The following is a 13,285-nucleotide window of genomic DNA, read 5'->3' as shown; positions in this document are numbered from 1 at the left end:
TTGTTCTCTGTACTTATTACAAGGAACTAAGACTAGTGTGGAAATGTCTGAAGCTCTTGAATTGCTATTTCTAGTGTTAGGAGTTTTAAAACAATTAACAAGTTACCTTCAGCACTAAACAATAGTCTGTGGGTGCTTTGTATTTGTTCCGATAGTCTTGTCCATAGTAAACGTTGACATGATCTAGCTGTAGAAAGCATACAAGATCCCGCGAGACCTAGTAAATACAAAAATACTCATTTACAAAATATCCTTTTAAGAAAAGCACGCACACTGAAAAAATCAGTCTAGTGTTAAGATTCAATACTAATATAAAGTCTAGTTACAGTCTAATACTAGTTTCAATCTGATTTAAGTACTAACAATACAAAAAGGGGATACAGCCATGTGTAAACTCTTGCATCAGACATTTATTCTTTTAACAAGGTTATTCTTTTTCAAATTCAGTCCATTTTTATGTGTCTGTGTGTTTTATTTGTATTTTGCCTTCTCACCACATTTTACAGCAGGCTGCTAATGATTATTCAGAGTTGGTATCAGGAGAGAGTAAATAGGACTGATTTGATCAGAAACTTTAACAGCTGCTTGTTATATTTCATCTTAGTAATAAGCAAGGTCTCCAAATTCCAATCTGACCATAAGTATACTTCTTATGATGTTTGGCAGTGATTGTAGGGCACAGAATTTCAACAGGGTATCTTGCATATAGATTGCTTTAATGAAGTAAAAGGCTATAGAGAGAACACTTGAGATGTATTAAAGTCTAAAAGGGAGCTGATGCACTGGGAGAGCACAGGGACAATTTTCTCTTCATTGACAGCTGTGGGGGAAGCAAACTCCCTGTGCTGCAGACCAGTTCATGCTGTCAAGACCCACAGATTCGTGGATGATTTGAACTTGCAGGAGTTCAGCCTTGAAGCTATAATGCATTTGTAGCAGCTTTCTATTTCCTTTTCATTATCGAAACATACAGAACAGTAGTAAATGACACTGAAGAAACAGAACGATATTTACCAATTTCAAAAAATGTACCACAAATTGGTCCAAAAAAGAATCCCATTTATATGAAATAATTAAACCCAATAAAGTTATGCATATTGATTGTGAAGTTGGGTCTTGATATTTTATGACCAGAACTTGCAGTGCAACTTGGTCCTTCATCTGAATTCTACTTGAGAAAAGACAGTCTCTTAACTCCACCAATACTTTTTCTTCGGTGTTTCTGACCACCTAAGCCTGAACTCACTCAAAGAGCAGACCCCTGTTGTCATGCAATTTGGGGTTAGACAATTTACATCAAGTGCCACCACAGTAATTTAAAGTAAATTTATAATTTTCTTCCATGATAAAGCTGCAGTGTTAATTAAGGGATGTGGCTCTGGTCAGGGCATAGCTAAGCCAAACTCTGAGGCTGACGCTTGTGCACAAATGATTTACCAGCAATAAACAACTCAGAGAAATTGCTTTAGAATAACATACCTTTGCCTTCCCTTTAGGGACATAATAGATTCCAGAAGCTCGAAGAAGAAAGTAACGTTTCTTCCAAGACTTCTTACCATCCTCTTTCAGCCACAAAACTCCCTCAATTTCTGGCACAGTTACAGAACTTCCACAGAAACACTCCTGCAGATGAACACACAGTGGTTTGGGAAGAGACAGAAAGAGAACATACTGCATGCAGGGTTTTTTTCAATGATTGAAATTCTGAAATTCTTTATCTAAGGAATGCATATACAACAAGTACTTTCTCCATGCAATAACATGACCCAGAGATTACATGCAGAAAGTATAATGTAAATCAGACAAACACCGTACAGGATCTTAGCATTTTCTCAACAGAAATATTAATAGCTACTGTAAAGATTTTCTAACCACTGCTTATCAGAAATATCCTCCCAACAGCTTTACTGGCCTTAAAGCCATGAGGTCACCTTATAGATAAAGCCTCATAAGTCTACGTATACACAAAACCTAACTACATACGCATCCATTACTTGAGTACTTGTTGCTACTAATGCCAATACTACATTTCCTGTTAAAGTTCTATTTATAAAAAGCTAACAGCAGAAAGAAAAATGCATTAAATACACTCCAGACTAATACACAGAACAGAGATTTATGAGGAATCCTAGAAGACAGGAAGAATTAGACAGCATTACAACCTTCTGCATGTTGTGGCTCCACACAACTTTTTGATACAGCTTTTTGAATACTTTCACATAACCACTTATTAAAAATTGTAGTAATAATAGACTAAAAGTCTGCAATATGCTACTCCTAAGAGTAATTGTATTATTAAGTATGATCAAAAATTAAATATTCAAAATATTTACTTTTGTGTAACAATTGAAATCATAATCATTATTCTGGAAATAAAGTGGAAGCATGGGTACGTCTCTACAAAAACGCCACAAAACCATTCTGGTTTTAGCTTATAGATACTATTTGTACTGCTTGCTTTATTTGCTCCACACTTACTTTTTCTGTTGTCCTCAGTTCTGTAAACTATTTAATGTGATCAATATTAAATAACTTCCTTTTCTGTCACTCATTTTTTAAATTTAATTTTTCATGGTTTATTTTGAAATGTAAATGAAACTATTTTTAACTGCTTTGCTTACTAACAAAATTTAAAATACTAACATAGACTCTTCAGTGAAACAGTGCTATAGAATTTTGTAGAGAATAACAATTTGGAGAGAACTAATTTTAAAAAAATATTTCTACCACCTCAGATAAATACAAGTTTTGACTGTGTTTAGCCACAGTTAGAGGTAACCTCACTTTGGTTACCAAACACAATAAGGACACATTTTTATTAACCGATTTTATATGAAACGGTAACATTAAATTAGCCATTTATCTCGAATGCAACACATTCCATTCCATTTCCCCAGAACTACATTCAGCTCCATTCATGTATTTCAATAACCACAACCTTTTAGAGTTTAACTTCAAACACTGATATGACTATTACGTCCTTTTTATTTTGGAATTCTTACCTCTAGCAGCACCTCTTTATTTCTGTCTGCCATCTCAGAGGTTTCTTTTTTCCCCAGAAGATAGTTCTGTAACAAGAAAAACTCAGTATTTCTATAGGCATCGTGAAATGTAACCAAATAATATTTCTCATGTCCCTTTCTGCAGCAGTAAGAAGAAACAGCTGTTATCTAAGAACATTATGTTATTTAAACAAAACTTTATAGTCCAATTGAGACTGTCAGACTGCTAAATATTACATGGACCTTAATTACTACCACCTTTTCCAGTAGTATGAATCAGTCTCTACTCCTGGCCTAACTAACAGCCTCATAACAACATTATCCTTGCTTTCTACACAATTAACAGCTGACTGGTACAATGTATCCAGAAATAAAAATACTGGGAACTTGAAAACCTCACAAAAATATAATAAACAGTTATTTTAAAACTTGTTACATCCTGCTTTTATTTATGTCTTGACAGAAGCACACACAGAAGAAACATACTTCTTTCCACGTTGTGCTTACAGTTCTCTGAATATTTTTCATGAAGAATTACTAAATACTCCTTGTCTTCTTAAAAACAACCTAATTATGCATGGGTACTGTATCTTATTTTAGTAACATTCCTTGAACTCTTTTTCAGCTTGGAAAGGACTGGGACTGCAAAAGTCTTTCTCTTCCTAGCCTCTAGCTCTTACTGGGAAAAATCAAAAACAAAAAACAGTATTCATGAAGTTTAGCTAGATCAAGACTTTAAATGAAGGATAAATGCATACATTAAAATATTGGTTTTGTGCTGGTACCTTATTCTTATAGACAGTACCTACCATATGTACTAACAGTAACCATTTATCAACTACATGTTTTTAAAAAGAATTTTTTTTTTGCAGTTTTTCAGCTTTCTCACAAACCACTTGAAAAAGACTTGGTTTTCAATTTTTGCTCAGAAGTGCACGGTCTGAAAGGATGGCCATGCAAAACAGACATTTAGCTTGCTAGATAAATAGGAAGTTCAGATCCAAGAAATTACCACATAGATGTCATACTGATATAAACATAATCCATGACACCGAAAGACAATATTTTAGCTAAGAGTTACAAGAGAGCAAGTGATATTATATGCAGTTCTTTTCAATTCCAAATCTTCAAAGAGTCACCTTCTGCTTTTCTGTTCCCTTTAACACTTTCCTCCACCCCCTTATGGTACTGAACTGCTACTGGATATCAAATCCGTAGCTGTCATCTGGAAATCTCCATTACCGCCCGTTGACAATCAGTGCGCAAGAAAAAAAGAGGACCCTTAGGTTTCCTAACCAGGGAGCAGGATAAAGGGCATGTTCTCTTCTCTTGTCATTCAACTGTGGAGTGGCTATCCTCTCTGATTCTCTGTTCACCTTCTTGCCAACAAAATAACAATGCACAGAGGAGAGGCATTATTCTGAGCAGTATCTGTCAACACCTTTGTATTATCACATATTTACATATGTGCAGAGCATGGAGTATTGGTGCAAATACCATAAAATTGCCTGCCTTTATCTCCATTAAAATTACCCACAAACACATTAGAAAACAGACTGCTTCGGCTCATGTTTTTCTGTTAGGGACCTGATTTTGTACCAATCACAACATGAATGTACATGGCACTGAGATGTAAAGTTGCATAGCGTTTTTATACACATAAAAATATCAAACTAAAAGTATTGAAATTAATGCTACAAAAAGTAGTAAGAAACTGAAATCAGGCATGCATGCATGCGTAAACGCATACATTCACCACGAGCCTCGGGATTACCTGGGGATTCTTGAAAAGTGCGTATTTCTCTATACGTTCCACAAACATTAGTTTGTTTTGACTGTCTCTTGTCCAGTTCAGAAGATTTTCAACTAAATTTTCATGATCTTCAAAGATCCTTTCTGCAGCAATAACAAAAGAGCAAATACATTTTAGTCTGTTACATTTTGCATAAGAAGCTACTCTGTCGTTGCATCTTGGAGACAAGGCATGTATAGAAAGAAAATACAGTTCAAGGTCTACCAAAATGGGGAAAAAATTTAAAACACAGTAAGAAACTAAAAGAGCTTAGTCAATTTTCAGAAATGCTTGGCTTAAATTTACACATACACACACTCAGTACTCTCACTTCCCTCTCCTCAGGCTTATGGTCTGTATATCAAGCCTTAACAACACGTTTTTTGCTATGTGTCAATGCTTACCATCCTACTTGAGCACAATGGACTCAAATAACAATATTTGAGATGTTATGAGTAAAAATAAAAAAGCTATCACATTTATATGTACTCTGGTCCACAGAGCCCCTGAAGGAATTTATGAGGTGGCTTTTTCAGCACAAGATTTCATTCTATATACCTAGTCACTACCTCACTCTCATAAAGTAACCAAAAAAGTAATAGACAATGATCAGAGAGAAAATGAAATGCTTCTGAAATGCAGAATACCCATAGTTAGTGGGGGTATGGTACAAGAATTCTGAAAACTGACACAGCATTTCTTACAACTAATCTGTCTGGGTGGATAAATGATCAGTGGCTTCTGAGAACACTGAGCCGTGACTCTCTGTTGAAATGGTCATCACCAGTACAAGATAAGGAATATAGGCAAAAAGGAAGAGAGGAAGAAAAAAAAAAGAAAAATTTACTGAAACAGCCAAGAAATATCTTAAAATCCTTATTCTAAAATAAATAACGAATAATATATCTTTGAGAAACCACTGGACCAACTTTCTCCTCCTTTAAAAGACACTCAAGCAGAGTCTTGCTTTCTGCATTTTGTTCCGTCTTCATATAAGCCATACAGTGGCACTTAAGCAAATTAGTTCTTTCAGAATCCCTGGGGACTTGCTTGACCTTTCATTAGCATGTGAAAGCAGAATATGTTTCTCAACCCCAAAATCAATTACACCACATTTTTACAGAAGGCATATGGCACTGATCACATTCAGACCTAGGATCTATCACTAAGAAAGACTGAGATGACAGGTGGCACCTCAACATCCTTAGTAATTAAGAATACTAAACAGGGTGAATGCAACAGAATGTCATCTGTAGGGAATGAATGAAGGTTTAAGGTGACATAGGCATAACACAGGACATTACTGAGGTCTCAGTGACATCTTTCTAAGGTGCTTTCGAATTACAAACTCAACAGCAAGCTCTATCAGCAACACAGCAACGCTGTCTTCCAAGAACGTAAAAAAAAAGTAACCTAACAGAAGAACAGAACAGAAAAATCTTGAAGGCTGCGATACACAAGCTTAAATCTCACCACAGCCTAATTAGGGAAACTGGATAGCTTTCCAAACATATCAGTTGCTATTAACAGTAACTGAACTCAAACACGAAACAAAATATTCACCAACTATGTATGTACCCCTAGTTTGCAAAACAGCAAATAATGCAGTGTTCCCATTATTGAACTTAATACATAGAATTAAAAAATTACAGCTCTTGGTTATTTCATATACCTATTCTGCTCTAACAATAAAAATGAAAACAATCTTTGTACAAACCAAAAGAAACCTTCCAGAGTCATTTTTGTTAAAAACCTGCAGAGTACAACTGGGAAAAGCATTTCATTCTGTATCCATTTCTACATTTGTGAAATGGAAGTAAATATCACTAAGTTCTTGGACAAAGCGCATACAAAGCTACTGGTTAAACCATTACATAGTGGCCTTGTACTTCATGTGCCCATATCTAAAATAGACTCCTCAAAAATTAGTTAACCACACACATTTGAAGCAGACCACATAAAAAGCAAAGACGAACAGGAATGCTACAGGCCATACATCTTTCTTCACAGTTTGTTAGCTTAACGCTTTCACTGCATTTCACTGCACTGTGCAAGCAATGAACAATCAACTAACAAAGATAACATGACAAACACAACGTGAAGGTAGATAGGTCTTCTATGCCTGGCTAAGGGAAAACATCATAAGAAAGGTGTTCCTTCCTCCTACATACGTATTTCCAGAAATAAATGTTTGGAAAGATGAACTGGTTGCAAAATAACCCAATACAATATAAAATAGTACATAAGGTAAGAGCTTTGCTTTAATCATTTCTCATCTGTTTAAGTTCCTGTATAAAGCGTATGAGGCAAACAGTCTGCGTTTTGGATTGTCTTTTTTAAAAATACACGTGATTTGGGATTTCACAGAATTTGTGCATATTATTTCCGTTTTCAATACAGGACAATTTTAAGACTTATTTTATTCAAACTTATATATTTTGAGCCCACTAATACAGTATTCTTCATATGAAAAGTAGAAGAGGATACCTTGTCACCCAGTAATAGTCTTTTTTGTCAAAAGATAAGAATTATAAATTTATAATGATTACTTACCCATTTGCAGTTCGGAGATGGTTTCCACCAATGACCAGTCTAAACTGTAACCACAATGAGATTTGTCCATCAGATTGTCTAATACTTGTCGCACTGTCTGCCTCTCATCCACCATCATTGTTTTTGAGCTGTCATCAGACATGTGGACTCTGATCACTAACTATTAAGCAGAAAATTAGGACAACAAGAAGAGGATTAACTTCCCACATTTCCTTCATTTAAAATAAAAAAAACTATTTTTTAAGATCTAGTTTCTTTTTTTAAGATTTTGTTAAATAACGTAAAATATTAAGATCAATCAAAATTATCCCTCAAATGTAAAAAACCATACATGATGATTAGATACTTTTCTCGAGTAAACTTAGCAAAATACCATTTTCCTTCAGTATATGGGGGTAAATAAAGGTTTTCCCAATATAACAGCAACATACTTTAGCTGTGTGTTAAGGAGGAAAAAATTCCATCCTGACAAAGTGCCCTGATCTGATTAATGTGACAGTTTTTCTCATAGGTGTAGGTAGCACTAGCATAGAAGAAGAGTTCTGCACAAACTTCCAAAGAATCACAATTTTTCAGATTTGCACCTCAAAATTTCTGCCTGCTTCCCCTATATTTTCTAAAAATGCTGATCATATAAACTGTATACCTATACTAAATCTTCCTTTCCTGGGGAGTATGAAGCATTAGTGTAGAGCAAATCTGCTTTTAAAACATAGTAGGTTTTCATAGCCACTTTAAAGACGTTGCTGCCCAGAATGAAACATGCAGCTGTTTTTTCAATTAATCAGAAAACTGAAAACAATAGATTCTTCTTGCCAATTATTATGCTGTTTGCTTCCTTTTTACACCTTGCTCAGCTGGAAAAGTTAAAGCATACTAGCTGTAATGCACTGGTTGGTTTGTTAATTCTCTTCTTCCAGCCAGGACAGTTTTTCAGCTTTTGTTATAAACACTAAACGTCAAAGACATCAACAGTTATGGAAGAACTTCTAAATTAAAACATGAAGGCTAAATCTCGAGGAAACACCTTATATTCTTTGATAATACATCAGGTAGTATCACTAGACTTCCTCCATTTGGTAACCTCTGTCCATAATCTGGAATACCTGCATTCCATTTATCACTAGAAAATCCTACTACTCAAAACGGGAAGCGGGTATGTAAAGAGAACAGACCCAAATTTTAAAGATGAGACTGCCTAATACACAAAGACAATCTCAGGAGGCTGGATCTTTTTCAGCTCTGGGTGGAAGTCGGCAGTCTTTTAACAGTGCACTAGCAGCCAAATAAGCTATTCTTTAAGGAAAACATAATGTCATTCCATATGCTAAGATTTTTTTGTTAGATGTTCTGCGTCTGTCTGGGAAGGAGTCTAGATGACAAATACATTATCACTCCAGATCAGAACACTACAGCGTTCCTATTTTCTTTAGGGGTTCTTAAGTGTAATAGACACAAATGAGAAGAATTTTGCCTGCGTTTTCCAGGTGAACAAAATATAAAAGAAAGATCTCATTAGAAAGTGTAAATAATTTACCTTTTTCACTTGTGCCTCTTTAATCTTCTCTAATGCAACTCTGATCTTCTCAGCTTTCAGTTTAGCAGCCTGTTCCTCCTGGGGGGACAAGATACACCAAATTCCAGTTATACAAACTTCATTTGTGTTTTAGAAGATTTAATTTTGAGGCTATCACACTTTAAAACATGAACTGAAATGCAAATTTACTCACTGATAATTCCATAACTACTTGTTAGTGATGATGACTATTATTTTCAAAATAAGAAATGTTACTATATATGTCTGACTCTTAGAAATACAACTACCATTATCCCCAAAATAACACACCGGAGGTATATAATTTCTATAAACACAATTGGCTTATCTCTATTCTTTCACATTGTAAATAGCCTTGCACATTATTACCAAGAATTTTAACATACGCATTTAAAGTCATAGTCTTGGACAAGACATATTTGACAAGAGCTTACAACTGAGTGCACTGAACAGATTTATGGTTGATCGGCATAAGACTACATTCTGATATTTCTCAGTGTGCTATTTAACAGCATAAAGAAACTATGTGAAACAAATCCTCTAAACAGGATTTCACACTATGTCCATTGATTTGGAAGACTTAGTTTGCATTATGTAAGTAGCCTGAACACTCCCTTTATCCTTACTAAACTCTGTATTTCTCCTCACTTGATGTATTTTAAGACACACAAAGCAAACAGGCATTCTTTTCTTCAGTGCTCTTCTAAAGTCATTAATCTAGTTTTGTTACAACCAGAAGGAATGCATTAAAAATCCACGTGACATAAATCTATTCCATCTGCTGGTACTAAAGAAACCTGCCCATTGTGACATTATCAATACTATCAGGTTTTAATTTCCAGATATTTTTGTCATTTCTATTCAAAATGGACTTGAAATGAGCAGCTAAACAAGTAACCACTCTCTTCAACATGATCATATACGGGTTTCAGATTTCAAAAGTCCTGAAATGTGGATTTTCATTGTGGCTAATATCTAAAAGCACCATAATAATTTACTCCCCCCTGCCCTCCCCCCAAATAAAAACAAATAAAATAAATACATTAATAGGGAAAAAATCTGCTTCAAATTATTAAATCTTCTTAGAAATGAAAAATTAAGATTTTTCTTAAGTAGTACAACCTATCTAAAGAACAGCACGCCATATAGATTTTTTTCTGCATTGCTTTCTTGTATTAATATAACTTGTGGTTTCTTTATTACATTTAGATGATTGCTTTCCTTGTAAATATCAAGATTCAGCTATCATCAAAACTGCAGAGTTGAATCTTTTTACTTCTCAGTGAATTACTAATATTCCCATCAACTGCTTAAAGGTTTTTCCTATTGTATTCTTACTTAACAGCTTTTGCTCCCTCACACCTGTGAGGTATGACAGGTGTCATACAGTATGGTATGACAGGTGAGGTATGACAGGAGGTATGAGGTATGACATGGTATGGCCATACCATGCACTGGGAAAAAACATGAAAAGAATATCAGCTAGACAAGACAGTAGACTGTCTTGGGAGACATATAACCCTTGTCAAAAAAAAAAGGAAACAGTAAATTGGCACATGTAGAAAATTTTGGCTTGAAACATTATCTAGGAATTCTATTACCAAGTAGCATTTTTCTTTTTATTAGTCTAGGAAACTAAAATTTTTTATTCATCATAAAAATGGCATCACAGAACTTTGATAGGTTAAATCAGATTAGTATTCTATTAAAAACTAAAAGAAAAAAAGCACCATGATACCTACAATCACTTAAATATAAAGCATGCCCAGAATTCTACAATATTCTTCCTCTTTCTTAACTGTTTTCATCCACAGAAAAAAATTAGTACCAGAAAACCCAAGGATTTAAATACTTGCAAGTTTCTAACAGTGACACTACAAACCCATGCATTATGAAATCAACAAGCCTTCTTAAATTTTAATACATATTTGGAGAAACTTTGTTTGCAGTTTTAAAAAGTTGCTCATTAACTCAACCATAAACCTTTATTGCTGTACAAAGGTTGACAGCACGTTTGTTTTTGCTCTTCACTGAAGTCCAGCAGCACAATTTTCCAGCCCATTTCACTGTGCACCCATGCAATGCAGCTACCTATAGCAAATCCCAGCAGGAGCACTTTATAGCCACAGCACACAGGTACATGCAGCAGCAACAGAGAGCAAGCAACAAGGAATCAGATGGGGACCTCTCATACACTTGTGCCAACACAACTAAAATATCTTAGTTTATCTCAAAGTTCATAATCCTTTATCATTCCCTAAAACATTTAAAAAAAATCTACACCAAAAAAGATTTCAAAGATTTATTATTCTACCACTTATCAATCATCTTTCATTTCCCACTCAACTTTAATGTGGTTCTAGGTATCAGAATTTCTTATACTATTATTATGTTTAAACAAAGTCAGTTTAAATTTAAACAAAAACCAGATTTACAATACTAAAAATAAGAATTGTTTTTAACCAGATACAAGAGGTCTGATCTACTTACTGAAAACACAGAAGGAAGCAAGAATTTGAATTTCTGAAAGCACAGAGCAGTCAAGGATTTTAAATGTTTTTTTTTTTTGTATATAATTAGTTTTAAGGCCGTTGTTGCAGTTTGCTGATGTGACAAATATTTTTTTTCAGTGGAACAGGAGGAAGAAATATCTATTTTGATACTTAAATAACCAAATAACTACTGAATTCTTCAATATTCACAATGATTTATTCTACTCCTCTTGCAACTGCCCAAGCAATACCACCCATCCACATCCCCCCCCGCCATGAGAGCCACCCCCAAGCTTCGCTAGTAAATCCTTCTAGTACTGGCGATGTGAGTGAGGTTGCCAAGCAGTCATCAACATGCACATAAATGGCAGGACTGCCACCTAGATCATGGTTTCACAAGCGGTATGTAGCAGCGTAAATCCCTGGTATGGCTGATACAACTGCCTCCCTTGCACAGCACTCCTTTTCAGTTGTATCAGACGCAGACACCTTGGGTAGGGAGGTGACCTGGCTGAAAATTAGCACAGCAGGAAGACTGCTTTTCAGCAGAACCTCCTCCTTGATAAGGCTGCCTTTACAGTCACATACGTGCTATATAAAAGCATAAAGGAGACACAGAGGTCATAAACCCACAAAACAGTGTTATCTCCACCTCTGATGGGAAATGAGTATTCTCTTTTAGCAGCAGTGCACATCACTAAAATTGCAACATAAATTCCTCCTTTAAAGGGTCAACTTTGGGAGTGCAGTTATACTTACATTCTGAGCATTTGAGCCTTCATAGGCTTTTGACCTGGCTGAGATTACACTGAGTTATGGAAAACATTGCACCTGTTTTAAATAATGCTTGGCAACACACTTATCATGAGAACTTGTTCATCCTAACATACTGTGAATGAAAATTAAGAGCATAACTCTGCAACACAATGGTCTTAAAACTTATGACTTTTTTTCTTTTTATACCAGAACGCAGCTTCCAGTAATTTTACCCTATAGCGTAATATTGGTAAGAATAACCCCAAAAATCTAAAGTTAGGATGTCTTTCGTATAACAATAATCAGCGTTCTGCCCAGTTCCCAGTTAAATGTGCAGTTAAAGACATTTTGGTTGTGCTTCAGTGTTAAATATGCAACATATGTGCTATAACAGAGCTGACCTTGCTCAAACAACTCCATATTTCTACGTCAGGGTTTTATTTTTTGTTTCATTGTACACTTTAAAGGGTCATTAACTGATTTCTTCTGCTTGCCAGGCAGAACATAGGCAGAATAGAAAAAAGTGGAAAAATATCATTGAAGAAGTTCATAGTATTTAGGAAAGCCAGCAAGTAAATTACAAGAGGTAAGCAGCAAAGTCCACATTCCATTTAAGTTAGCGGGGAAGACACAGAGAACACAAGACGCACACAAGCAGAAATGTGTTTTATGTCTACTATTGGAAAATTTTCTATAAAGTCTTTTTTGAATGAAGATAATTAAATGCACATGAGCAGCAGTGATTTCTGAAGGATTAAAAGCAGGTATCCAGTGTTTGTATCAATCTGAGCATTACTGAAGAGTTTTCTCTTTATTTTTTACAAAAGAAATACTAGAATAAGTGTACTTGTGATTAGCACTGGAAGGGAAACGCTGAATGAGTGCATAAGTAATCAGAGAGGTGTTCTTTTCCTCCACTCTAGGTGAGTATTAACAGCAGTTCTGTATTTCCTGACAAATTCATTAGGACATGTAAAACAATGTGTAGTAAGAGTTGCACAGTCCATTTATGAACTGAAGCAGAATTATTTTTTGACCATTCTCAAACACTTGTTTTATTGCATTTCTACCTCAAAATAACCAGGAACAACCTATACCCGAGGAAAGCAAGAAGGAAAACAATACACTCCTCTCT

General features: G+C 35.1%; 1 protein-coding gene across 9 annotated transcripts in view; it reads right to left on the bottom strand.

Annotated features, from left to right (window-relative positions):
• The window catches only part of RAPH1 (Ras association (RalGDS/AF-6) and pleckstrin homology domains 1), an 89,250-nt gene that overhangs the window by 6,232 nt on the left and 69,733 nt on the right, over window positions 1-13,285 (bottom strand). For all 9 annotated transcript variants that reach the window (XM_035571779.2, XM_035571792.2, XM_035571819.2 and 6 more), the window contains 6 exons: window positions 8,885-8,962; window positions 7,348-7,507; window positions 4,777-4,898; window positions 3,003-3,068; window positions 1,480-1,623; window positions 107-217 (listed from right to left, as the gene is read on the bottom strand). In XM_035571779.2, coding sequence (XP_035427672.1) covers window positions 107-217; window positions 1,480-1,623; window positions 3,003-3,068; window positions 4,777-4,898; window positions 7,348-7,507; window positions 8,885-8,962 — 681 coding nt within the window. The remainder of the gene's footprint in view (window positions 1-106; window positions 218-1,479; window positions 1,624-3,002; window positions 3,069-4,776; window positions 4,899-7,347; window positions 7,508-8,884; window positions 8,963-13,285) is intronic.

Source organism: Cygnus atratus, chromosome 6, assembly GCF_013377495.2.
Source record: "Cygnus atratus isolate AKBS03 ecotype Queensland, Australia chromosome 6, CAtr_DNAZoo_HiC_assembly, whole genome shotgun sequence".
NCBI classification, from domain to species: domain Eukaryota; kingdom Metazoa; phylum Chordata; class Aves; order Anseriformes; family Anatidae; genus Cygnus; species Cygnus atratus.
The sequence above is the reverse complement of the archived record's forward strand: the minus strand, read 5'-3'. Positions and strand labels throughout refer to the sequence as shown.